Source organism: Gadus morhua, chromosome 11 (assembly GCF_902167405.1).
Source record: "Gadus morhua chromosome 11, gadMor3.0, whole genome shotgun sequence".
Taxonomy (NCBI): Eukaryota; Metazoa; Chordata; class Actinopteri; order Gadiformes; family Gadidae; genus Gadus; species Gadus morhua.
Window position 1 is genome coordinate 29,671,214 of NC_044058.1, and position 25,776 is coordinate 29,696,989.

General features: G+C 52.2%; 3 protein-coding genes across 3 annotated transcripts; 2 read left to right on the forward strand and 1 right to left on the reverse strand.

Annotated features, from left to right (window-relative positions):
- Positions 1–132: 132 nt before the first annotated feature.
- Positions 133–3,707, reverse strand: srrd (SRR1 domain containing). Its single transcript, XM_030370270.1, has 6 exons — positions 3,421–3,707; positions 3,260–3,300; positions 2,940–3,148; positions 2,463–2,561; positions 1,022–1,173; positions 133–414 (listed from the first exon to the last, which is right to left on the reverse strand). Exons 1-6 carry the CDS (start codon positions 3,576–3,578, stop codon positions 165–167), a joined length of 909 nt encoding a protein of 302 aa, XP_030226130.1. The 5' UTR covers positions 3,579–3,707; the 3' UTR covers positions 133–164.
- Positions 3,679–12,725, forward strand: tfip11 (tuftelin interacting protein 11). Its single transcript, XM_030370268.1, has 15 exons — positions 3,679–3,832; positions 4,173–4,392; positions 4,811–4,994; positions 5,341–5,500; positions 5,878–6,005; positions 6,187–6,339; positions 6,712–6,894; positions 7,298–7,477; positions 7,946–8,080; positions 8,452–8,555; positions 9,028–9,196; positions 9,496–9,739; positions 10,833–10,975; positions 11,643–11,808; positions 12,306–12,725. The coding sequence occupies exons 2-15, from the start codon at positions 4,184–4,186 to the stop codon at positions 12,647–12,649; spliced, it is 2,502 nt and encodes an 833-aa protein (XP_030226128.1). The 5' UTR covers positions 3,679–3,832; positions 4,173–4,183; the 3' UTR covers positions 12,650–12,725.
- A 196-nt stretch (positions 12,726–12,921) lies between these two features.
- On the forward strand, positions 12,922–24,602 carry thoc5 (THO complex 5). Its single transcript, XM_030370269.1, has 20 exons — positions 12,922–13,075; positions 13,264–13,372; positions 13,833–13,976; positions 14,099–14,212; positions 14,308–14,405; positions 14,849–14,995; positions 15,902–16,016; positions 16,819–16,951; positions 17,344–17,421; positions 17,570–17,613; positions 18,401–18,500; positions 19,189–19,297; positions 19,587–19,688; positions 20,205–20,301; positions 20,750–20,861; positions 21,127–21,230; positions 22,478–22,565; positions 22,990–23,105; positions 23,242–23,432; positions 24,302–24,602. The coding sequence occupies exons 2-20, from the start codon at positions 13,274–13,276 to the stop codon at positions 24,363–24,365; spliced, it is 2,055 nt and encodes a 684-aa protein (XP_030226129.1). The 5' UTR covers positions 12,922–13,075; positions 13,264–13,273; the 3' UTR covers positions 24,366–24,602.
- The last annotated feature ends 1,174 nt before the right edge of the window (positions 24,603–25,776 follow it).

A 25,776-nucleotide genomic window follows, 5' to 3' on the forward strand; every position in this document is an offset into this window, starting at 1 on the left:
TCAGCTCCTCCTCCTCCTCAGCTCCTCCCCTGCTCCTCCTCCTCCTCCTCCTCCTCCTCTCAGCTCCTCCTCCCCTCCTCTCAGCTCCTCCTCCTCCTCTCAGCTCCTCCTCCCCTCCTCTCAGCTCCTCCTCCCCTCCTCTCAGCTCCTCCTCCTCCTCCTCCTCAGCTCCTCCCCTGCTCCTCCTCCCTCCGTATGATCTCCAGGTCGGGGCAGTGTTCGTACCGCGGCTCGGCGGCCTCGGCCCAGGTGCATTGTGGGAGTTGGCTGAGGCGGCCGGGGGGGAAGGTGATGAGCGCCGTGTCGTTGAAGACGTCCAGCAGGCGTGGCGGGCAGCGCAGCGGCCGCTCCTCGCACAGCGCCACCGCCTGGTGGAGGAAGAGGTAGTCCCGGCGCAGCTCCCGCTCCACCGTCCTGAGGGGGGGGGGGGGGGGGGGGGGGGGGGGGAGGAGGAGGAGGAGGAGGAGGGGGAAGAAGAAGAAGAAGAGGACTGCATTAAACAGGATTTTAAACACTGTACAACTAGTGGCTTTTATACACCCATTCCCCCATTCATACTCTTATTCATACACGCCAATCATTCAGCCAATTAACCCATTCATTCACATATTCATGCACCCATTCATTCACATATTCACACAACCATTAATTCAACCCATTCATAAACCAGAAGCAGCAACTACTGCATACATACACCCATTCATTCACTTATTCATACAACCATTAACCCATTCATTCACCCACTCAATCACCCATTCATCCACCCATTCATAAACCCATACATTCATTCATACACCAGATGCAGCGTCAGCCATGCAAGGAAACAGCCAGCTGGTCAGGAGCAGTCAGGGTTAGGTGTCTTGCTGAGGGACACCTTGTTCAGGGATCGAACCAGCAACCTTCGGGTTGCCAGGTGATCAGGTCTACCTCTTGAGGTACTGTCATCCACCCTGGACTGTTAACGATCAGTTAGTACATGGCCTACTTCATTGAACAACGTGTACAGCTGTAGTGTACACACCTCTCCTGGATGCCAGAGAAGCTGTTCCCTATGATGGTCAGCAGAGGTAACCTTTCTCTCTCCCAGTTCCTCCACAGCAGGTTGTTGTAAAGCGCTTTCCCACAATGCATCAGATAGAAGATGGTCGGCCTCTTCGTCAATCGCTTCCCCTCCTTAGAACAAGAATTATTACACACCGATGTGATAGAGCATTAACAAGCAACACATACTGAATATTATGTACGATTATGGAACCCCATGTAATAACACAGGGTTAAGGTTAGGGATAGGGTTAGGGGTTAAGGTTAGGAGTTAAGGTTAGGGATAGGGTTAGGGGTTAAGGTTAGGGATAGGGTTAGGGGTTAAGGTTAGGGATAGGGTTAGGGGTTAAGGTTAGGGATAGGGGTAAAGGTTAGGGATAGGGTTAGGAGTTAAGGTTAGGGATAGGGGTTAAGGTTAGGGATAGGGGTTAAGGTTAGGGATAGGGTTAGGGGTTAAGGTTAGGGATAGGGGTTAAGGTTAGGGATAGGAGTTAAGGTTAGGGATAGGGTTAGGGGTTAAGGTTAGGGATAGGGGTTAAGATTAGGGATAGGGTTAGGGGTTAAGGTTAGGGATAGCGGTAAAGGTTAGGGATAGGGTTAGGAGTTAAGGTTAGGGATAGGGTTAGGGTTAGGGGTTAAGGTTAGGGATAGGGGTTAAGGTTAGGGTTAGGGGTTAAGGTTGGGATAGGGGTTAAGGTTAGAGATAGGGTTAGGGGTTAAGGTTAGGGATAGGGTTAGGGGTTAAGGTTAGGGTTAGGGGTTAAGGTTAGGGATAGGGGTAAAGGTTAGGGATAGGGTTAGGAGTTAAGGTTAGGGATAGGGTTAGGGGTTAAGGTTAGGGATAGGGGTTAAGGTTAGGGATAGGGTTAGGTGTTAAGGTTAGGGATAGGGTTAGGGGTTAAGGTTAGGGATAGGGGTTAAGGTTAGGGATAGGGATAGGGGTTAAGGTTAGGGATAGGGTTAGGAGTTAAGGTTAGGGATAGGGTTAGGGGTTAAGGTTAGGGTTAGGGGTTAAGGTTAGGGATTAAGGTTAGGGATAGGGGTTAAGGTTAGGGATAGGGTTAGGGGTTAAGGTTAGGGATAGGGTTAGGGCCATAATAGAATTAAGGTTAGGAATAGGGTAAGGGTTAAGGTTAGAGGTTAAGGTTATGATTAGGGTTAGGGGTTGGGGTTAGAATAGGGTTAGGGGTAAAGGTTAGGGATAGGGTTAGGGGTTAAGGTTAGGGATAGGGTTAGGGCCATAATATAATTAAGGTTAGGAATAGGGTAAGGGTTAAGGTTAGGGGTTAAGGTTATGATTAGGGTTAGGGGTTGGGGTTAGAATAGGGTTAGGGGTAAGTTTTGGTTAAGCTTTGGTTAAGCTGTTCCATAATGTAATGACGTATAAAGTATGCCCCGGTATCTCCTCACACCCTGCGTACCTCGTTCTCGGTGAGAACCGAGAGATCCAGTTCTCGGAGCACCTCCTTCTCTCCTGCCGAGAACACGGGATCAAACACCCAGCACAGCCGAGGGGGGATCTACAGAGAAGGTCATGTGACACGATGCGCATCAAACCGGTTCCGCAAGACAAGTCGCAGCACTGATTAAAGGAGGTGGTGAATCCCCAACACCGACCTGAGAACATTCCAACTGGCTCTCGTTCAAGGACGTCGTAAAATAGTATCAGGTGTTGAATTTGTCGTTAGAACGTGTATACTGATCAATAAAGTTGGACTGACTTTTAAGTACACGTTGGCTTCTGGCTCAAACTTATGAACGCTGTCTCTTAGTGTAAATCATATAATATTGTTTCAAAGGAAAGCCTTTCTGGTTTGGGGTGGATGAAGCAGTACTGAATGGGACTGTGTTGTGTGTGAGATCCAACGGCAACAAGGGGACCCCCTGCTTGATCTGACCTCCAGAGCCTCAAGCAGCAGCAGCATCATGGCCAGCTGGTAGCGTGCTGAGACGCAGGAGGAGAAGGAACCCAGGCCGTAGCAGACACACTCCAGCCCGGGAGCTGTCGTGCCAACGCTGCCTTCCTCCTGCTGGTCCACAGGTAGCTCAGGGGCGCCACCATCTGGTGAAGGTGCTGCGGCGGTCGCTGAGCTCGACAACAACCGCTCTGAGGGGACGGGTTCAGTCACATGTTTTCATTGTGTCTCCACCAATCAGTTTAATTTTGACGAGGCTGATCAACTTGTATTTTCATGATAAATAACGTAATCTTACTCACTTTTCCAATCAAGCCAAAAGTCTTCACATCTCAACTCAGACCTACAGAAGAGGGTTAGGGTGGATTTATTACATGGGCTTGTGGTGGAAGTGATTGGAGGACTGTGGGCACATTTGATTCCCTTTATATATATATATATCAATGTGACTTATTATACTCACATGGTTTCTCTTATCCGCAGAAGGGTTTTGTTGGTATTGAACTCATCCTGACAACATCCCTGATCCTGGGGGGTCAGGCTCACCTGTGGCGCCTTGGACCTCCGCGGGGTTCCCTTCCTCCTCCGGGCCACCTGCCACTCCTCCGCCTTCTCACTCATACCTCCAAACACATTCACATTCAGTCACATCTGTGTTGTCATGCGTTCACACGTTCAGCAACAGAGGGGCGATTACTTATTGTAGAACTCGGGTCGGACCGCCTTCAGTGTAGCACATGTCGTTACTCTTCCGGTTGAGCAGACGTCAACCGGAAGTGGTCGTGCTGGTGTCGTTAGCCGCGATAACAAACCCTCGTTTATCGTGTAAAGTGATAAACTAAGACATTTATACGCCGGATAAGGCGAGGATTCAGGTGAATAACGTTGCACTACTCTGTCCGTTTATCATCAACCTCCTATGCGCATTAATGTCTCAAGTGGTGCTTATTTAGCCTCATGTGTTCAATAATGTGGACGTTACTCCACCAGACTCTTAACTTATTTACTTTCATTACATTATAATTAATAATTATCCACTACTGATGACGATCAATAATCGGGTTTAATTATAGTACATGTGCATGTACTGATTGTTGTATGATTTCAACACTTTGCCGCTTGTATTCATGTAACATTAACGTCATTCGCCCTCATCGTGTGCTGTAATATTATATAAATAATATAAAATAATACCTTGGCATTTCCGATCTCCAGGCAGTCTCGCCATGTCCATGTCCCACCTGTACGGTCGGAGGACCGAGGAGGACGACGGGGTGGAGATGGAGAGCTTTGAGGTGACGGACTGGGACCTGGCCAACGAGTTCAACCCGGAGCGGCGCCGCCACCGGCAGACCAAGGACCAGGCGACCTACGGGATCTGGGCCGACCGGGACTCCGACGACGAGGGGGAAAGGCCCAGTTTCGGGGGCAAGAAGTAAGTCAGGCTTTGAGCCACCATTTGATCCGAAATTGCTTGAACGGATACTGTAGCCTGACACGATGAAACGCAGGGATGTATGCTGTGCGTCTTCACATATTCAGCGTACACAAGTCATGGAAAGTGTGTGGATCGGAGTGGAGGCATGAAGTAAGTCACGCTTTGACCCATCATCCCATCACGAATGGCTCAAGCAGATACTGTAGCCTGACACGACACATGTATGTTGTGTCTTTACATTCAGCGTGCAGCACTGATCATGGAAATTACGTCTGCTGAAATACAAACTAAAACATCAACGCAAAAGTAAAGTTAGGAGTAATCTTGATGTGTAGAACAATATATATATACTGTACTTCTGACTGTCCATAATCTATGACGAATTGGTTCCCATACTGTCGGGTTTCCCCTTCAGGTCCAAGGACTACACGGCCCCGGTGAACTTCATCAGCGCCGGTCTGAGGAAGAGCGCCGCGGAGGAGAAGAAGCAGCAACAGAAGGACCCCGAGGACTCAGAGGAGTCGGATGATGGAGGCTCTGCTCCTCCTCCTCCTCCTCCGCCTTCATCACGCCGGGCGGCACCTAAAAAACTTCAGACGGTATTTGTATAATTCACATGTTTACATCGTTATACATATGTTGATGTAATGTTTAACTTTGCTGCAAGAGTTGTGATTTTAATTTGATTGTCTACTTCAGAAAATGATTCATTGTGATTGGACGTTGTCATTTGACTTCAGAGTTGAATCAGCAGTGGCATAGGTTTCAGTGGAATGGTGAACAATTTAACAGTATGCAGTATGCTGTCCCTGTGTATCTATTCTGCGTAATGTACAAACACGACCATATTCTGTTTTTATGTTCTTTAATAATTCTCTCTTTTCTCGAACTGCCTACTTGTTAGTTTAATTCAGTGACCCCGGTAAAACACAACTCTTTTTCCAGGGAGAAAATTTCCGTGGGAACCAACCCCAACGGTTTGCCGGAGGCGTGCGGACAGGACAGGACATCGGGAACTGGGAGAAGCACACCAAGGGGATCGGACAGAAGCTCCTGCAGAAGATGGGCTACCAGCCTGGCAAAGGCCTGGGGAAGAACGCTCAAGGTGTGCGGGTCTTATGAGACCAGCGTTTAGACAGCGTTTAAAGGGGACATGTTATATCCCTAAGGTGTGAGTGTTTAGCCATTAGTGTTAGCCGTTACAAGCTGTTTTGAAAATGTGCAGCTTCTGACACCACAGGTGGGCGTGTCCGTCTAGATGTGTGCTGGATAGATCAGTCTGCCAGCCTATCCGGTGGACTGTAGCAAACGACTCATCTATCCGTCACACATCTAGGTGGACACGCCCACCTGTGATGTCAGAAGCTGCACATTTTCAAAACGGCTAATCCCACTCACACCTGGTGGTATAATATGTCACCTTTAAGATATAAACGGCAACACATTGAAGTGATAGCCTGACATGGCGCTTTGTCGCTGCAGGGATCATCAACCCCATCGAGGCCAAGGTGCGGAAGGGTAAGGGCGCGGTCGGGGCGTACGGCAACGAGCGCACCCAGCAGAGCCTCAAGGACTTCCCCAAGGTGGACTCGGAAGAAGAGGAGGAGAAGGTACGTCTTCATCATTTAAACTAATAACACTTCAATGAAAGATGCTCTGATACCTAATGGCTATTGGCTACTCTACTCTGTCCAGCGGTTGTTTCCTAACCGGCGTGCGCTGCTCCCTCCTGAGTCTTGGAGGGAAGCGTCCGCTGTCAGAGCCTAACCGCAGGGTTCCTCTCTCCTCCAGGAGTTCCAGAAGGAGCTGGGCCAGTGGCGGCGGGACCCGGCCGGGAAGAAGAAGCCCAAGTACTCGTTCAGGACGGTGGACGAGCTGAAGGCCAAAGGCAAGCTGGCCGGACGCAGCGCCGGGACCCCCGCTGGGGAGCTGGCCCAGGTCAAGGTGGGTGCACAGGGGACGCCTCGCCTCCGGCTGGAGTCCCCGTCGAGGAGGAAGAGTAGCAGCTCATCCTTAGAGGAGGAAGAGTAGCAGCTCATCCTTAGAGGAGGAAGAGTAGCAGCTCATCCTTAGAGGAGGAATAGTAGCAGCTCATTCTTAGATGAAGAAGAGTATCAGCTCATCCTTGGATGAAGAAGAGCATCAGCTCCTCTCTCATGTCTAATTTTGACAGTTGCACAGCCACACATTATCATTTTGCAAATTAGTTTTATTTCTGATTCTATATTTATATTTTATCTATATTTTAATATCTTCCTGTCCAGCTGTTTTTCATTCTGTCTGTGATTGTGACGGCGCTCTCTGGCTCCCTGGTAGGTGATCGATATGACCGGGCGCGAGCAGAAGGTCTACTCCAGCTACAGCCAGATGACCAGCAAGCACAGTGTGCCAGAGGAGGCCCTGCCCAGCCGGGACCAGAGGCCCTCGGGCTTCACCCTGCCGGAGCTGGAGCACAACCTGCAGCTGCTGATCGACCTCACGGAGCAGGACATCCTGCAGGTGGGGCCCGCCCGCCCACCGGGGGCCTGTGTGTGTGTGTGTGTGTGTGTGTGTGTGTGTGTGTGTGTGTGTGTGTGTGTGTGTGTGTGTGTGTGTGTGTGTGTGTGTGTGTGTGTGTGTGTGTGTGTGTGTGTGTGTGTGTGTGTGTGGATAGGTGTGTGTGTGTGTGTGGATAGGTGTGTGTGTGTGGATAGGTGTGTGTGTGGATACATATATAATTGATATATTGATCTTTTACATTTCTCCTTCCTTCTGCCGTGACACCTGAATGACCCATCTGGGGTTCATATCGTCTCATCCCCGAGGGCTCTGCCCTATGCTCGTGAGGAGCTCTCTGTGGGTTCTGATCTAGAACTGTTCCCTCTCTCTGCCTCCCCTCGTGACCCCCCCCCCCCTCCCCCAGTCGGCCAGGCGTCTGCAGCACGAGAAGGACATCGTGGTGACGCTGAGCCACGAGGCCTCCGCCCTGCAGAGCCGCCTGGAGGTGGAGCAGGATGCCATCCGGAGGGTGGAGGCCGTGCTGGAGCTGGTGGAGCGCTTCCAGTCTGGGGAGAGCGCCCCTGGGGAGGGACCCAGCCTGCAGGTACCTACCGCTCCAACACTAACCTATACATCTAGATTCATATACCTTATACCAATACACAGGAGGCCTATGCTAAAATACTTCATGTTGATAGACATACGTTATACTAAAATATACCAGATAAAAAATACAGTATGTTAATATACTTTATATAATATACGTTATATTACGAATAGTAATAAGCGTTATATTAATATACCTCATGTTAGTATATGTTATATTAATAAACATACTAATAATCGTTATCTTAATATACTTTGTACTAATATACTGTACATTATATGAATATCCGTAAGGTTAAGATTCGTTGTATCAATATCCGTTATGCAAATATATGTTCTCCTAATATCCGTTATATTAACATGCGTTATGCTAATATCCATTCTGATGATGTATTTCCTGTTCTGTGATGTATTTCCTGTTCTATGATGTATTTCCTGTTCTGTGATGTGTTTCCTGTTCCTGTAGGAGTGCGCTGGGATCTTCGAGACCCTGCAGAAGGACTACTACGAGGAGTACAAGGTGATGGGGCTGGCGGACCTGGCCGTGGCCGTGGTGTACCCCCTGCTGAAGGACAAGCTGCGCACCTGGGACCCCCTCAAAGTACGGCCTGTTGACATCGGTTAAACGTGTTGTCCCCAGCATCCCCTAAATATTCTAGTGATAACATCATTTAGTAATGTAAGAGTGTGCAGCAGAACATGTTCTGTGGATTAGATGTTAGGGTTAGGAGAGAGCTGGTCAGAGATCTCTGACCGGCACAAATCCAGGGCCGCTGTTGTCCAGTCCACCGTCTCTGTGGTTCTTTGTAGAGTTGATGTTCCAGTCCGCCATTGTTTCCCAACTCGCACGCAGCCGTACTCTGCTGTATCAGAACACCGCGAGCCTACAGACGGTTTCCCATTGGAAATGAAGTTATTGAGCTTCTGAAAGGGGTTTCCTCACCCCAATCCCCTTGCTGTGTTGCGTGGTAGGACAGCACCTACGGCCTGGAGGAGGTGGGGCAGTGGAGAGCGCTGCTGGAGTCCAGGCAGCTGCACTCCACCACCCCCGACGCCAACATGGACCCTTACCACAGGTGAGAGGGCCCCGGGGACAAGGGTCTGGGCTGATGGGTCAACCAGGGCATCGTCTCCATGTGATGGGAACCTTCAGCGTGTGTGATGTGGTGTGTTGAACTGTTCAGTGATGGTAGATGACTGTGTTGCCCTCAGCGTGTGTGATGTGGTGTTGAACTGTTCAGTGATGGTAGAGGACTGTGATGCCCTCAGCGTGTGTGATGTGGTGTTGAACTGTTCAGTGACGGTAGAGCACTGTGCCTCGGTGTGTGTTGTGTTGAACGGTTCAGTGATGGTAGAGGACTGTGATGTCCTCAGCGTGTGGGATGTGGTGTTGAACTGTTCAGTGATGGTGGAGGACTGTGCCTCGGTGTATGTCATGTGGTGTGTTGAACGGTTCAGTGATGGTAGAGGACTGTGCCTCGGTGTATGTCATGTGGTGTGTTGAACGGTTCAGTGATGGTAGAGGACTGTGCCTCGCTGTGTCCCCAGGCTGCTGTGGGAGGTGTGGCTCCCCGTGATGCGCTCCTCCGTGTCGGGCTGGCAGCCTCGCGCCGTGGGGCCCATGGTGGACTGCATCGAGGTGTGGGCCCCGCTGCTGCCCGTCTGGATCGTGGACCACCTGCTGGAGCAGCTGGTCCTGCCCCGGCTCCAGAGAGAGGCAAGGCGCTCCGCTTACTGTCGGCTCCCCCAGCGGCTCCCAGACCTCTGACCGCATCGTACTGGTTCTGTTGGTCCTGGGGGTCCTGTGAATGTCACTGCGCTGTTGTCTTTAGTCGTGTGTTACTGCGTGTGTGTCTGTGTGCGTCTGGTTAGGGAGTGTTTAGTTACGTCTACGATGTGCACTTTATTCTAGGTTGTGTTTAATTCGTAAGATTTGTATCTGCTTCAAAGTAAAAGCCCTTCTGACCTGGTGCGTGACGAAACGTGTGGTACTAATGAACCGGGCGGGGCGTCCAGGTGGATACCTGGAACCCGCTGACGGACACGGTGCCCATCCACTCCTGGATCCACCCCTGGCTCCCGCTGCTGCAGGCCCGCCTGGAGCCGCTCTACCCGCCCATCCGCAGCAAGCTGGCCAACGCCCTGCAGCGCTGGCACCCCAGCGACACCTCGGCACGCCTCATCCTGCAGCCCTGGAAGGACGTCTTCTCCCCCGGGGCCTGGGAGGCCTTCATGGTCAAGAACATCCTCCCCAAGCTGGGTACGGCCGGGCTGCACGGACCTGGAGGGGTCTGGGGGGGTCTGACGTTGATGGGTCTAGGGGGGGGTCTGACGTTGATGGGTCTAGGGGGGGGTCTAACGTTGATGGGTCTAGGGGGGTCTAACGTTGATGGGTCTAGGGGGGGGTCTGACGTTGATGGGTCTAGGGGGGTCTAGCGTTGATGGGTCTAGGGGGGGTCTAACGTTGATGGGTCTAGGGGGGTCTAACGTTGATGGGTCTAGGGGGGGTCTAACGTTGATGGGTCTAGGGGGGTCTAACGTTGATGGGTCTAGGGGGGGGTCTAACGTTGATGGGTCTAGGGGGGTCTAACGTTGATGGGTCTAGGGGGGGGTCTGACGTTGATGGGTCTAGGGGGGGTCTAACGTTGATGGGTCTAGGGGGGTCTGACGTTGATGGGTCTAGGGGGGGGGGTCTAACGTTGATGGGTCTAGGGGGGGGTCTAGCGTTGATGGGTCTAGGGGGGTCTAACGTTGATGGGTCTAGGGGGGGGTCTAACGTTGATGGGTCTAGGGGGGTCTGACGTTGATGGGTCTAGGGGGGTCTGACGTTGATGGGTCTAGGGGGGTCTAACGTTGATGGGTCTAGGGGGGGGTCTGACGTTGATGGGTCTAGGGGGGTCTAGCGTTGATGGGTCTAGGGGGGTCTAGCTCTGGCCTCAGGTCTCTGACCTGAGGCCAGAGCTAACTCAGGCAAGTATGTAGCATACTTGCCTGAGTCACATTTTAAGGTTCATCTTATATTTAGTGTCACAAATGCCTAGGTCAAATAAATTAATCAGGCAGATGGTGATTATGGAATGTAGAAAGCCTTCTGATTGGCTTAGGATACAGCCAATCAGTCACAGTGTATCAGCAGCGTCAGGAGAGTAGAGATGGGTTAGCTATCACAATTTAGCCAAAATAGAACTGAGACCATTAAGCTATGAGGCTAAATCCTAATTATAACATTAGTCACAGGGAAACCTTTTGGGTGTGATGTTGATGAGGGGGTGCTGGCTCCGTACATGAGGTGGGGGAGTCACCGGTCTAGGAGCAGGGGGCTTGATGTGTGGTCCCCCTCTGCCCCCCCACAGCCCTGTGTCTCGGGGACCTGGTCATCAACCCCCACCAGCAGCAGATGGAGCCCTTCCACTGGGTGATGGACTGGGAGAGCATGCTGTCCCTCTCCAGCCTCATGTCCCTGCTGGACAAGAACTTCTTCCCCAAGTGGCTCCAGGTTCGTGAACTAGAGGGGCTTCGATTATCTTTGTTATGGTGGAGCTCAGGTCGGTGAACATTAAGGGGCTTTAGATTATCTTTGTTATGGTGGAGCTCAGGTCGGTGAACATTAAGGGGCTTTAGATGATCTTTGTTATGGTGGAGCTCAGGTCGGTGAACATTAAGGGGCTTTAGATGATCTTTGTTATGGTGGAGCTCAGGTCGGTGAACATTAAGGGGCTTTAGATTATCTTTGTTATGGTGGAGCTCAGGTCGGTGAACATTAAGGGGCTTTAGATGATCTTTGTTATGGTGGAGCTCAGGTCGGTGAACATTAAGGGGCTTTAGATGATCTTTGTTATGGTGGAGCTCAGGTCGGTGAACATTAAGGGGCTTTAGATGACCTTTATTATAGTGCAGCTGTAGCTCTGGCTAAGGCCGGGTCATCTGGTGACCGGACGGTTTCTGGTTCCCCGGCTCCTCCGAGCTGAGTGTCGAGGTGTCCCTGAGGCAGACGCCTCACCCTCACTGCTCCAGGTCAGCTGGCTCTCTGTCTTGAATGGAGGACACCGCCGGCGCCGTTTGAATGTGGGAAACGTATGGAGCTTTGAGTGGCACCAGAATAGAAGACTAAAAATTCAGTCTGTTTCTGTGATACCCTGGTTTGTCTCGGCCCTGCTCTCCAGGTGCTGTGCTCGTGGCTGAGCAACAGCCCCAACTACGAGGAGATCACCAAGTGGTACCTGGGCTGGAAGAACTCGTTCAGCGACACGCTGCTGGCGCAGCTGCTCATCAAGGACAAGTTCAACGAGGCCCTGGACATCATGAACCGGGCCGTGGCCTCGGGCGTGGGTAGGTGGACCAACCCTGGTCGGGGCTTCAAACCCACTCAGCCTTCGTATACAAGTGCATCGGTGGAGAGATGTAGAAGAAGAAATATTAAAATGTGACTCTGTGAACTTTTACACTGTGAACTGTTACACTGAACTGTTACACTGTTAACTCTGGACTCTCTCCCCTCTCTCTCTCTCCCTCTTTCTTCTGCATTCTCTCCCCCTCTCTCCCTCCCCTCCTCCCCTCTCCCCCCCTCTCTCTTCACCTCTCCCCCCTCTCTCTCTCCCCTCCTCCCCTCTCCTCTCCCTCTCTCCCCTCTACCCCTCTCCTCTCCCTCTCTCCCCTCTACCCCTCTCTCTCCTCTCTCCCCGTCTCCCCCCCTCTCCTCTCCTCTCTCTCCCTCTCCCCCTCTCTCTCCCCTCTCCTCCCTCTCTCTCCTCTCTCCCCCTGTCAACCTCCCCCCGTCTCTCCCTCTCCCCCTCTCCCCTCTCCCCCCTTGCCCTCCCGACCACCAGGGGGCTACATGCAGCCCGGCGCCCGGGAGAACATCGCCTACCTGACGCAGACGGAGCGCAGGAAGGACTTCCAGTACGAGGCGCTCCAGGAGCGGCGCGAGGCGGAGAGCGTGGCCCAGCGCGTCAGCGCCGGCCTGCCCACCAACTTCAAGGACCTGATCCAGGCCAAGGCGGAGGAGAACAACATCGTGTTCATGCCCCTGGTGGCCAAGCGCTTCGAGGGCAAGCAGCTGTACACGTTCGGCCGCATCGTGGTCTACATCGACCGGGGGGTGGTGTTCGTCCAGGGGGAGAAGACCTGGGTGCCCACCTCGCTACAGAGCCTCATAGACATGGCCAAATGAGCTACTGTCCACGTGTTTTCATACTCGTCTTGTAATGCAATGTATAGTGTTTTTATTTTATTCAGGGCGAAAAAAAGTATTTCTTTATGATTACAATCTGCAAATATTGAATTTTGTTTGTGTGTCGATGAGCCATGATTAAAAACTTTGATATTATGTGGTCGACTGTTTCTTTTTTCAATATATTTCTTTATAACAGTGGTCAGAGCATTAAAAACATGATTACTATTCGGTAATCTAAAGGGGTTCCTGTAGGGGGCACTACAGGCGTCTAACGACTTTCTCCGGCCTGATAACTGTCCCTCAGAAGCTGCCGTTAGCATTGTGGTCGTATCGGTTGCGTGAAGCTTGTTTTTGCTGTTACAATTTTTTATTTCCAACTTTTAAGAAAGGATTGTACACATTATTCGTCCACTTTACTCACAGGTGAGTTTATTTGTTCGTGTACTTAATTCGTCAATCATTCTGAAATGAGCGCTTAGCTAAGCAGTGAGCCCCCGATGGCAGACGGCTAACGGTAGCTAGCTTCTCAGCTTCACGGCGGCACAGCCGAACCCGTTGAGGATGTGTATCCTCCTCCAGTTATAAAACCCACGGCTGTCCTGTCGTTCCAGCGGGTGTACCATGTCTGCCGAGGCCCTGAAGAAGCGGAAGGCGAAGGTTCTCCGCGCTGAAGGAGTAACCCCCGAGGTGAAGCGAGGTCGTGGAGAAGGGGACGCACAGGTAACAGAGCTTTGGGGAGATGTACTCCTGATCCTCCCTGGAAGGAGGGACCCCCCGACTCTATTATCAATATTGTAGCATAAACTGATATCGTTCATATATATCCCTGGTTCCAGTGATCCCCCACTCTGCCTTCCTTCTCAAGATTTCCTCCTGGCTGATTAAGGGAGTTTTTTCCTGCCCTCTTGGGGGCTAGGGTCCAGGGGGGTCTCATACACGGCCATCGAGCCTGTAACTGTGATTAAGGGCTAAACAAATATAAATGAATTGAGATAATCCTCTACGTTCAAAGGGATCCCACATACTTTCAACACCAGAATAAACCGTGCACCATTCCCTGCAGGACGTATGAATTGAAAGACTGCCATTTGATGTCTTCTCAGAGGGCCGTTGTCGAGAAGATGTACTAGAAACTGACCGACTGGGTGTGTGTTTAACGAGGTGTCCCCTGTGCGTCTAGGATGCCCGTGTGTACAGCGAGGAGATGGAGCTGGAGCGCAGGGATCCTGAGCAGGACTACAAGCAGTACAAGCAGACCTGCGAGAGCCTGGCTTCACTCATGGGGGAGATCCAAGAGCTGAAGGCAGCCGGTGCTAAAGAAGGAGTGAGAGAAACTCTAAAACAAACACAACCCATATGTATTTATATTGAAGGAGCTTCAGAGCTGGGCTTTCTGTTTACATGTTGTCCTTCTGGAGTAAACAAATGATGGACTTGTGGTTGCAGTGTACCGAAGTGGAGAAGAGACGTCTGCAGAGCTGCATCCACTTCATGAATCTGAAGAAGCTCAATCGCTTGGCTCACATTCGTCTGAAGAAGGGCAGAGACCAGACCCACGACGTAATGCCAACAGACACACCACCACGATGCGTACCCTGGCATGGATTACTCAGAGACGGCTTCATAACCTCGTGTTGTTGTTTTTGTACTTTCAGGCAAAGCAGAAGGTGGACGTGTTGCATCTTCAGCTGCAGAACCTGCTGTACGAGGTCATGCACCTGCAGAAGGAGATCAGCAAGTGTCTGGAGTTCAAGTCAGTATTCTCCCATATTCACTGTGTTGTCACTAACTTAACTGTGTGGTCTGTTTCATTATCTTTTATCACAGCAAAGAATTCACGGAAGTTTCTTTATATGTTTGTGTACATTTACATTTACATTTAACAGATGCTTTTATCCAAAGCGACTTACAATAAGTCCATTTGTCAGAAGAAAGAGAAACAACAATATATTGCAGTCGTACTGTAAGAATGTTCATAGGACCAAGTGCCAAGCACAAAAAATCGCTTGGTTAACCCATTAACCGTATACAACATAGATAGCTAGGATAAGATGCTAGACAATGCTAAGTACTATTTTGAAGCGTGAATGCAAGTGTATATTTGTGTAAGTCCATCTTTTATTTATTCCTGGATCATGACCATTTCCTTGGGTGTTGATGAGGGGATCTGAAGCTGACCGCGGTGTCTCCCTGCAGGTCGAAGCACGAGGAGATCGACCTGGTGAGCGAGACGGAGTTCTACCAGGAGGCCCCGGAGGAGATCTCCAGGCCCCTCCTCACCAAGGAGGACCCCCACCAGCTCACCCTGGCCCGGCTGGACTGGGAGCTGGAGCAGAGGAAGAGGTACCTCAAACCAGTGGTTCTGAGGGGTCGACTGTCGGGCCTCACCTCTTAATATACTTTATGCTCAACACTGACGTTATGTCATTTCCATTAAGACATTTGACCCACATCATAGGGCCAGGTTAAATGGTGAGCTACATTTATACCGCGCTTTTCTAACCATTGGCCCCTCAAAGTACTTTACAATACAGCCTCACATTCAGCCATTCATGCACACATTCACACACCGACGGCGAAGTCAGCCACACAGGGTGACAGCCAGCTTGTCAGGAGCAGTCAGGGTGAGGCGTAGCTGCGTTTCCATCTAAAAGGTGATGCGAATCTTTAGAAAGTTTGCAAAAAAGTAATTCGAATTAGGTGCGTTTCCATCAAGTGGTTGGAGCGGAATAGGGTGATGACGTTACACGTTGACGTCGGCAGGGTTGCTATGGCCGGTCGTTATGCGGAAATCGGAAAGACTGTCAGTCCTGTGGGTTCAAAGTTCGCTGATTCGCAAAATGTGTTTCCATCTCCCATTTTGCGAATTTACTCTGTTTCGGATTTCTCAAAAACCACCTCAAGCGAGCGGATAAACCTTTTTGCGAATTAGAGGATTTTGATGCAAATTTTGGTGTTTCCATCAACGTTTACTGATTCGATAGTTCAAAGTTTGCATTAAATTAGGGGGATGGAAACGCACCTAGTGAGGAGGAGCCGGGGATCGAACTAGCAACCTTCTGGCTACCAGCCAACCCACCCTACCTCCTGAGCCTCATGCCGCCCTGGTTGTGTGTCTGTATTGTGGTGTGTTGTTTGTCTTTGTCGGGTGTCTCTTGTAAAAGAAGAGCACAAACTCAACGGCGCTGAATAATGACGAGGTGTTTCAATGAGTCTATCAACGTCTGTCGTCCGTCTCCTTGTGCGAAGGTTGGCGGAAAAATACAGCGAGTCCCAGACGACCAAGGAGAAGATCGCGAAGAGCATCGAGGTGAAGAAGGAGCATCTGGGCAGCCTCCAGCCCGGCCTCAACGCCATCATGCAGGTAGAACCACGTCACGTAGAGCCACATCACATAGAGCCACGTCACATAGAACCACGACACATAGAACCACGTCACATAGAGCCACGTCAGATAGAACCACGTCTCATAGAGCCACGTCACATAGAGCCACGTCACAAAGAACCACGTCAGATAGAACCACGACACATACAGCTACGTCACATAGAGCCACGTCTCATAGAGCCACGTCACATAGAGCCACGTCACATAGAGCCACGTCACATAGAACCACGTCACATACAGCTACGTCACATAGAGCCACGTCTCATAGAGCCACGTCTCATAGAGCCACGTCACATAGAGCCACGTCACATACAGCTATATCACATAGAGCCACGTCACATAGAACCACGCCATCATGCAGGTAGAACCTCATCAAATAGAACTATGAGCCATCATGCAGCTAGAACCAAATCACATAGAAGTATGATAATTGATCACCTCAACGTCATCATGCATGTTCATCACACACAACTGTTGTGATTATTCAGGACCTCTTACGTTGTGGGCTCTTTAATGGTAGGAGAGCATCTGGTCAAGCTGGTTCGGAAGATATAGTTTGGGACAGGATGGACGTCAGAACAGCCTTTATTTAAAAGTCTGTTTTTATTTCTAAATAAGTATAACACAGCGTCAACCCGGGCGCTGAAATAATTCTCACCTGGAATTAAAATAGAATAGTGATGAACACAGTCGCAAGAGAGACTATGGAGTGTCACAGCGGGTTCCTCCGTGTGATGCTGTGGTGTTCATGTCCTCTAATGAAGCTTCTGCTCTGCCCCAGGCCTCCCTCCCGGTGCAGCAGTACCTGTCCATGCCCTTCGAGCAGACCCAGAAGCAGACGGAGGTGGCCCGGCACCTGCCGCCCGCCCTCTACGTGCTGTTCGTCCAGGCCAAGGCGTACGGACAGGCCTGTGGTGCGTAGAGCGGGGCGTCCCACCGCGCTGCGCAGCCTAGGCACGCGCCCCCGCCCTGTAGGACAGGGCCACTACCAAGGGCACGCGCCCCCGCCCTTTAGGACAGGGCCACTACCAAGGGGAACTCGAATGGTCCTTTTTAAAACCATGGACACAAATTCATTAAATTCACTGCACTTGTTCAAGGTGTTATTTTGAAAAGCTGCTTATTTATTAATTATACATTATTATTATTTGCTATTAAGTGTTTAATAAATCATTGTTTATTTATCAAGACAGCAACCCCCCCCACCTTAACTGACTATTGTCTGCGGGGAAGCCTCGGTAGAGGACCCCTCCGCACGGTGGTCCAGCCCTGAGCTCCTCTGAAGGACCCCCTCTGTGTGTTTCAGACAAGAACCTCAGCGTGTCCATCAGCGGGGACGTGGACGAGGCCAAGGCGCTGTCCAAGCCCCCCGAGGACTCCCAGGGTACACACGCACGCACACACACACACACGCACGTTGGACGTTATTTTGTTTTCAGATGTTCGACGATAATAACCCTGTTAACCGTACTCAGGCTGTGTTTCTGGGCGTATATCTGTCTTACTGTCGTTCTGTTCTCTCTGCCGTCCAGATGATGAGAGCGACTCTGATGCTGAGGAGGAGCAGGAGAAAACGGTGATTACCTGGACACAGACCAAACACTCCCAGGGGCTTCTTCCGTGTACTGACTTAGGTTTCACCTTCTTTTGGGTTTCTCACACACGCACATCCCCTCTCGCCCAGGGTCAGACGGTTCGGCTGTCTCCCCCCCCCCCCCACACACACACACACACACACACACACACACACACACACACACACACACACACACACACACACACACACACACACACACACACTCCTGCGTTGTGGTTTGGGGGTTTGGGGAGTGGTGCTCATCGACCGCTTCCTGCGCCCACATCTCTGCCTTCTGAGGGATTCTGGGAAAATTCTGCAAGGATGTCTGGGGGGCAGTAACCGGACCCCCACCACGAGCCGCAGCTCTGCCCAGTTTACTCTGCAGTCTCTCTGCCTCCCCCCTCGCCCTCCCTGCCCCCCCCCCCGGTGTTAATTACTGTTGTCCGGCCATAATATACATAAATACTTCTAGCAAGCGCTTTTTTACTTCTATTTTCTACAACATGGGCACATCCTCCGCCCCTTTTAGATGTCACTCCATCCCCCTCCCCTTCAAACAGCCTCTTCCTCCCCTCGCTGTCACCGTAGTCTTCACCACATCGTCAGCTCGGAGGGTTCTGCTGTCTGCAGCTGAAAGAGGAGCCCGCCCTCGCTACCTTCCCTACTTTAACTCCTTGTCTCCTCCCCCCTCCCCAGAAGAGGAGTCAGAGGCCTGACCCCAGAGGCCGAGCCCGCCCTCGCTACCTTCCCTACTTTAACACCTTGTCTCCTCCCCCCTCCCCAGAAGAGGAGGCGTCCCACCACCGGCTGCCAGCTGGACGACAAGCGGCGGGAGATGCTGAAGAGGCATCCTCTCTCCCTCTGCCTGGACCTCAAGTGTAAAGGTAGCTGCCCCCCCCCCCCCGCCGTCTGGCATGACTAATGAAATCCTCGGCCTGCTCCGGTATTAACAGACACCCTTGGAGGCCATTAGAGCGAGCACCTTCATCGGCTTTCACTTAACCGCCTTCCCCAAAGTGCTCCCATGCATGTTTATCGTTGTAACCCCACCGCCCAGATCCAGTGTCCGGTATTGTGGCTCCAGTCCATTATTAATGATGTTAGGACATGGTCTGACTCGTGGCTGCCCCCTGCTGGTGATGGGGGGGGGGGAGACGGATTACAAGGGGAACTGCATTGCAGAGAGGGAGAGAGGGAGAGGGAGGGAGAGGGGGGGAGAGAGAGAGAGAGAGAGACTCTCTTGCAGCAGCAGAGATTCTGCATGGCCGATCTCCCCCTGTCAGCACTACTCTCTCCTCCTGTGGTCGCGTCCCTCAGGTGCTGCAGCGTCGAGCCATGTTGTTGTTGTTTACTGCTGCCGGGCCACGCCTCAGTGGACGGGTGTCAGCGGGTTCAGAGAGAGAGAGAGAGAGTGCTGTCATCATGACCCCCACACCTCCCACCAGCCCCCTGGGGAGCCTCCCTCCCCCCCCCCCCCGGGCTGATCCAGACGTGCAGATGTTCGACCGTACAGTAGAGGTGTTCGGTCCCACCCCCGTGTGTGACGGCTGTGCTCCCTGTGTCCGCCTGCAGATGGCAGCGTCCTCCACCTCTACTTCTACCACCTGATCAACCTCAACATCCTGACCGTGAAGACCAAGGTGGCCCCCGCCACGGACCTCAGCACCGCCGTCAGCGCTGGGTGGGTGGGGCGCCCTGCGCGGGTGTGTGTGTGTGTGTGTGTGTGTGTGTGTGTGTGTGTGTGTCGGTCTAGTGATGTGTGGATCCCTGTGTGTGTGTGTGTGTGTGTGTGTGCTTGTCCCTGTGTCTGATGGTCTAGTGATGTGTGGATCCCTGTGTGTGTGTGTGTGTGTGTGTGTGTGTGCGTGTGTCGGTCTAGTGATGTGTGGATCCCTGTGTGTGTGTGTGTGTGTGTGTGTGTGCTTGTCCCTGTGTCTGATGGTCTAGTGATGTGTGGATCCCTCCTGCAGTGAGCTGCTGAACGCGGAGACTCTGCTGAGCTGTCTGTACAGCGGAGACCTGGGCCAGGAGACCCCCAACCCCGCCAACCGCTACCAGTTCGATAAAGTCGGGTGAGGACCGCGAACGCTTTGTCTCCCAGCGCATGGTGACTGGATCGCCTGAAATAATGAAAAGTACATTAACATTAACATTAAGGGCCTTTAGCAGACGCTTCTATCCAAAGCGACCTACAGTAAGTACATTTGTCAGAAAAAGGAGAAAACAACAATATACCTCTGTGGGTACACTAAGGATGTTCATAGAACCAAGTGCCAAGCACTAACCATCACTAGGTTAACCCATTCCCCGCATTCAACACATCTAAAAAAGTACCGCATTATGATGCGTAATATCCCCCCCCCCCCCCCCCCCCCCCCGCTGGTTACCTGGATGGTTGGAGGTGTCTTCGGCCCCTCCTCCACGGTGTCTTCAGACTGGGCCCCTCCACTCTGCTGAGTCGGGGTGTTTTAACGGCTATTGATGACCGGGGTTCAGGCTGTAGAAGGGACAGTGAGCGCTAACAGTGAGCGCTAACAGTGAGCGCTAACAGCCCTCCCTCCCACCCTCCCCCCCTCCCTCCCTTCCAGGATCGTGACGTTCGCGGACCACGTTGGAGAGCTGGGGCACCCCTACGTCTGGGTGCAGGACCTGGGGGGGCTCTACTTCCCTGGAGAGGCTCCGCAGGCAAGTGTGACGGGCTTAAGGACCTTTCTAGATTAAAATACTAAAATGTAGTCCTTTTTATATATTTCTTAATTTTTTATCGTGCACTATGCAGATTTTTCACTGCAGTCGTCACTTTTGCACCCACTTATATTTATTCTACCGATTTTAAATAGATTTTCAGAGAGAATTCCTGCTATGAACGAGCTGTAGCTTAAAGCCTCTTAGACATTCACCGTTTCTAATAGCTTTGAGCGAAAGTGACGCATGTCTAATTGATATTTTGCAAATATGACATTTTATTTGGTGGCATTTAGCTGTATAATAACTGTGTGTGTGTGTGTGTGTGTGTGTGTGTGTGTGTGTGTGTGTGTGTGTGTGTGTGTGTGTGTGTGTGTGTGTGTGTGTGTGTGTGTGTGTGTGTGTGTGTGTGTGTGTGTGTGTGTGTGTGTGTGTGTGTGTCCTCCAGGGTGTCCGTGTGGGCAGTGCTCTCAGTGCCAGCCACATGGAGGCCACTATGAAGCTGCTGAGAGGCCGGGTCCAGTCCCGCCTGGCCCTCCACAAGCAGTTCACCTCCCTGGGTACGCCCCCACACGCGCCTTCATGTGAGGGGTGGGCCGTCCCAATCCTCCTTTGGGTTGAGGGGCTACGTTCACGGCGTTGAAATGGAGCTTCAGAACGACCACGCTTCAAAGGGAGCGCTTTGAGGAGAACCCAGCCGGCAAATCTGGCAGCTGTCCTGAATCCTTACCTGCTGTTTCCAGTAACTCACAGACTCATGCTGTGAAGTTGACTGTAACATTCTGGCCTCTGTTGACGGAGCCCCCGTGTTGTTCTGCTCCCCAGAGCACAGCATCGTGCCCATCGCCGCCGAGTCCCAGCACCTCTTCCCCGCCAAGGTCATCTCCCGACTGGCCCGCTGGACCACCATCGCCCACCAGGACTACATGGTAGGCCCCCCCGAGACCCCCGCCTACAGCAGCCCCTCTGTGATGGAGAGGACGAAGAGGCCTGTCCGGGCGGCCATTATTATAATAATAATGATAATAATATATTTAATTTATAGAGCACTTTACATTCAGAAATCTCAAAGTGCTAAAATGTATTATTCAGTGTTGCCGCTCATCGTCTGTCTCTGGTGTTCGTTCATCATGACACGAAGACCTTGATGCTAACCTCTAGTCTAATTAAGGACGTATCATAGCACCAGGTGTGAGTGGGATTAGCCGTTACAAGCCGTTTGAAAATGTGCAGCGTCTGACGTCACAGGTGGGCGTGTCCGTCTAGATGTGTGCTGGATAGATCAGTCTGCCAGCCTATCCGGTGGACTGTAGCCAACGTTGCTCATCTATCCGTCACACATCTAGGTGGACACGCCCACCTGTGATGTCAGAAGACACCGATTTTCAAAACGGCTTGTAACGGCTAATCACACTCACACCTGGTGGTATGATATGTCCCCTTTAATGACCATTTGAAGATGTACCCACAAAACCGTCCAAAGTTGGGGTTTGAAATGAGATGTCAGCGAGGAAGTGACATTAGTTTTGGACTTCAGTTCAGTTGGACTGTGAGGCCGATACTCTCGCTGTGTGCTGGAGGGATACTCACCGACACGCCCTCCCTGACCACGGCTGTGTTCGAAATAGTTCCCTATCACGGATATAGTGCACTATATAGGGGGCTCGCCATTTTGTAGTGGTGTTCGAATTCTCAGTGGTTAATTTCATTCACCATGTGGGCAATAAAATACCCAACATTTGAGTGAACATACGATGATCCCTACATGTTACTCCAGGATACCACAAGACAATGCTGTTTGACGCCAATTACGTTTAGAAATGTTCAGCACAGTGTCCGAGTTCTCGCTTGTTCGTTCCCTATATAGTTCACTTCATCATAAACAATATAAAGGGAATAGTGAGTGAGTGTGTAGGGAACGATTTCGAACACAGCTCTTGTGTCCCCCGCCGTGACCTTGTGTCCCCCGTCGTGACCTTGTGTCCCCCCCTCGTGACCTTGTGTCCCCCCCTCGTGACCTTGTGTCCCCCCCTCGTGACCTTGTGTCCCCCCTGTGACCTTGTGTCCCCCCTGTGACCTTGTGTCCCCCCTGTGACCTTGTGTCCCCCGTCGTGACCTTGTGTCCCCCCTGTGACCTTGTGCTCCCCCTGGTGACCTTGTCCTCCTCCTTCCTCAGGACCTAAGCTTCACCAAGCACGTGACGGGCGCGGGCCTGGCCAAGGAGGCGGACCTCTTCTTCATGGCGGTGTTGGAGCGGGGAACAGGTCGGTACCAGGAGCACGGCCCGAGGGAGGTCATGAGGTCGCAGCCCTTAAAGGACGTATCGGCGATCAGGCCGAAACATAAATGATCACATTCATGTGATCGTTCCTCACGATCCGCCAGCTGCCCGCCCCATAAGCAGGCCGTCAGATAACGCGTCTCTGTAGGCGGCCTGCGCTCCGAGATCATACACAAAAACAAATGTTGCTACCAACCACTCACAACCAAGATAAATAGTTCTCCAGCCAATCACCCACAAGGGGTGGGTGATGTGGGGTTTTGCGCTGCGTTCATGATGGTTTTTACTGGCTGGGGAGGGGCGAACTGGCTCTGTTTGTGACCAACAGAAGTGACGTCCCCCCCCCCCCCCCCAACCTTAAACCCCTCAGTGGTATCATCCCCCCTCCTCTCTCCTCCTGCTGTCAGCTCGTCTGCAGGCGGCGGTGGTCCTGAGCCCGCGCTACCCCGAGGTCTCCCCTCTGTTCTCCCTCTGCCTCAGCTGGAAGGGCGAGCACAGCGGGAGCACCGACGACAACCTCCGGGTGAGCACACACACACACACACACACACACACACACACACACACACACACACACACCCCTCTTGTTTGAGTTGGAGCGGGGGTCTCCTCAGGGCCCAGAGCCCCGTCCCTCCCCTCTAACCCCCCGGGTGTTCCAGGCCATGGAGAGCGAGGTGAACGTGTTCAAGAGCGAGCTGCAGGGCCCCCGCCCGGGCCACCAGCTGCTGACCAATCAACTGGCCCGGCTGTGCGTCTGTCTGGACGTGTACCTGGAGACGGACGGCGAGGACAACAGCGTGGAGGGCCCGCGGGAGTTCCCCCGGGAGAAGATGTGTCTGCGCACCGTCAGGTACGGCTGGGGCTGTGGTGGAGACCAGGGTACACCGCCCGCACCAGAGGCTCATCCAGCTAACGATGACGATGGCTAGCCAATGGCGGTTCTTCCACCAGCTCGTCGTGTAGCCACGCCCACAAGGACAAACGCCAGAAAATGATTATTATTATTCCAGTGGCCATGTTGGACCTTATTCAGCCAGCGGCCATGTTGGACCTTATTCAGCCAGCGGCCATGTTGGGCCTTATTCAGCCAGCGGCCATGTTGGACCTTATTCAGCCAGCGGCCATGTTGGACCTTATTCAGCCAGCGGCCATGTTGGACCTTATTCAGCCAGCGGCCATGTTGGACCTTATTCAGCCAGCGGCCATGTTGGGCCTTATTCAGCCAGCGGCCATGTTGGGCCTTATTCAGCCAGCGGCCATGTTGGACCTTATTCAGCCAGCGGCCATGTTGGGCCTTATTCAGCCAGCGGCCATGTTGGACCTTATTCAGCCAGCGGCCATGTTGGGCCTTATTCAGCCAGCGGCCATGTTGGGCCTTATTCAGCCAGCGGCCATGTTGGGCCTTATTCAGCCAGCGGCCATGTTGGACCTTATTCAGCCAGCGGCCATGTTGGACCTTATTCAGCCAGCGGCCATGTTGGGCCTTATTCAGCCAGCGGCCATGTTGGGCCTTATTCAGCCAGCGGCCATGTTGGGCCTTATTCAGCCAGCGGCCATGTTCGACCTTATTCAGCCAGCGGCCATGTTGGTTGCTCATTTGCTTTACTCTTGTTTGCGTTGTGTTGTCCACTGGTGTGGTTATGTTGTCTTGGTAAACCTGGTACTGCACAGGGCTGTGTAACTAAAGTGTGCCCCCCCCCTCCTCTCTTGTGTCCCCAGGGGCCCCAACCGCCTGAAGCCCTTCAAGTACAACCACCCCCAGGGCTTCTTCAGCCACCGCTGATCCCCCCCCCCCCCTACCCCTGGGTGCCGGCCCCGCCCCCCCCACCCTGGGGGCCGGCCCCCCACACCCCTGGTTGCTGGGGTCCTAAGGGGCGTTCAGAGCCACATGCCCCCCCCCAGTCCGTCGGCCCGTCGCCCCCCTCCCCCGTGGTTCCTGAGGAGACGGACATCTTTATTTGTTGTCGCACACAAAAAAAATGGTCCCTTTTTTGAATAAAAAAGTGTATTTTTCATGAAAGTCTTTGCCTTGATCTTTTTTCTTTAGTACCGTGTCAGTGCTTTTCTTCTTTTTTTGTTTTAAGGCTGGAGCCTTAGCAATGAGGAAGTCTCTCGCCCTCTCTCTCTCTCGTTCTCTCGTTCTCTCTCTCTCTCTCGTTCTCTCTTTCTCTCTAAACCCTCTATCCCTCTCATCTATTTATAGGTTCTATCTGAAGTACCAGAGCTGGTTCCTAATCCATTGTCCGGGTCCTGCCCTGTGCTGAGTCACCCTCGGAGAGGAGCTGGTTCCTGCTCTGTGCTGAGTCACCTTTAAAGAGGAGCTGGTTCCTGCTCTGTGCTGAGTCACCCTCAGAGAGGAGCTGGTTCCTGCTCTGTGCTGAGTCACCTTTAAAGAGGAGCTGGTTCCTGCTCTGTGCTGAGTCACCTTTAGAGAGGAGCTGGTTCCTGCTCTGTGCTGAGTCACCTTTAGAGAGGAGCTGGTTCCTGCTCTGTGCTGAGTCACCTTTAAAGAGGAGCTGGGTCCTGCTCTGTGCTGAGTCGACTTTAGAGAGGAGCTGGTTCCTGCTCTGTGCTGAGTCACCCTTATAGAGGAGCTGGTTCCTGCTCTGTGCTGAGTCACCCTTATAGAGGAGCTGGTTCCTGCTCTGTGCTGAGTCACCTTTAGAGAGGAGCTGGTTCCTGCTCTGTGCTGAGTCACCCTTATAGAGGAGCTGGTTCCTGCTCTGTGTTGAGTCACCCTTATAGAGGAGCTGGTTCCTGCTCTGTGCTGAGTCACCCTTATAGAGGAGCTGGTTCCTGCTCAGTGTTGAGTCACCCTCAGAGAGGAGCTGGTTCCTGCTCGGTGCCGAGTCACCCTCAGAGAGGAGGTTTCCATGGTAACGTTTACACTGGGGTGAGCTTCACCCTCCGGGTCGGGCTAACTCCCCCTGGGGTCAGAGACCCAACGCTGTAGGGACAGACGGAGGCTTATCCCCGAGGCTCCCAGGAGACGACCTCCTTGGAGACACGGTTGTTGTCGTAGTAAAAAGAGTTTAAATCAAAATGAAAACAATTCTCCTTATTAACCTGCCTTGGAAGGGGTCTTCATAAACATCTGCATGTGACCAGATGATTTAGTAACGTGGTAACCATGTTAGGTCTGGATGGATCCACTTGTTAAAGCTGAATGCGATCAAATATATTGATACCGAAAC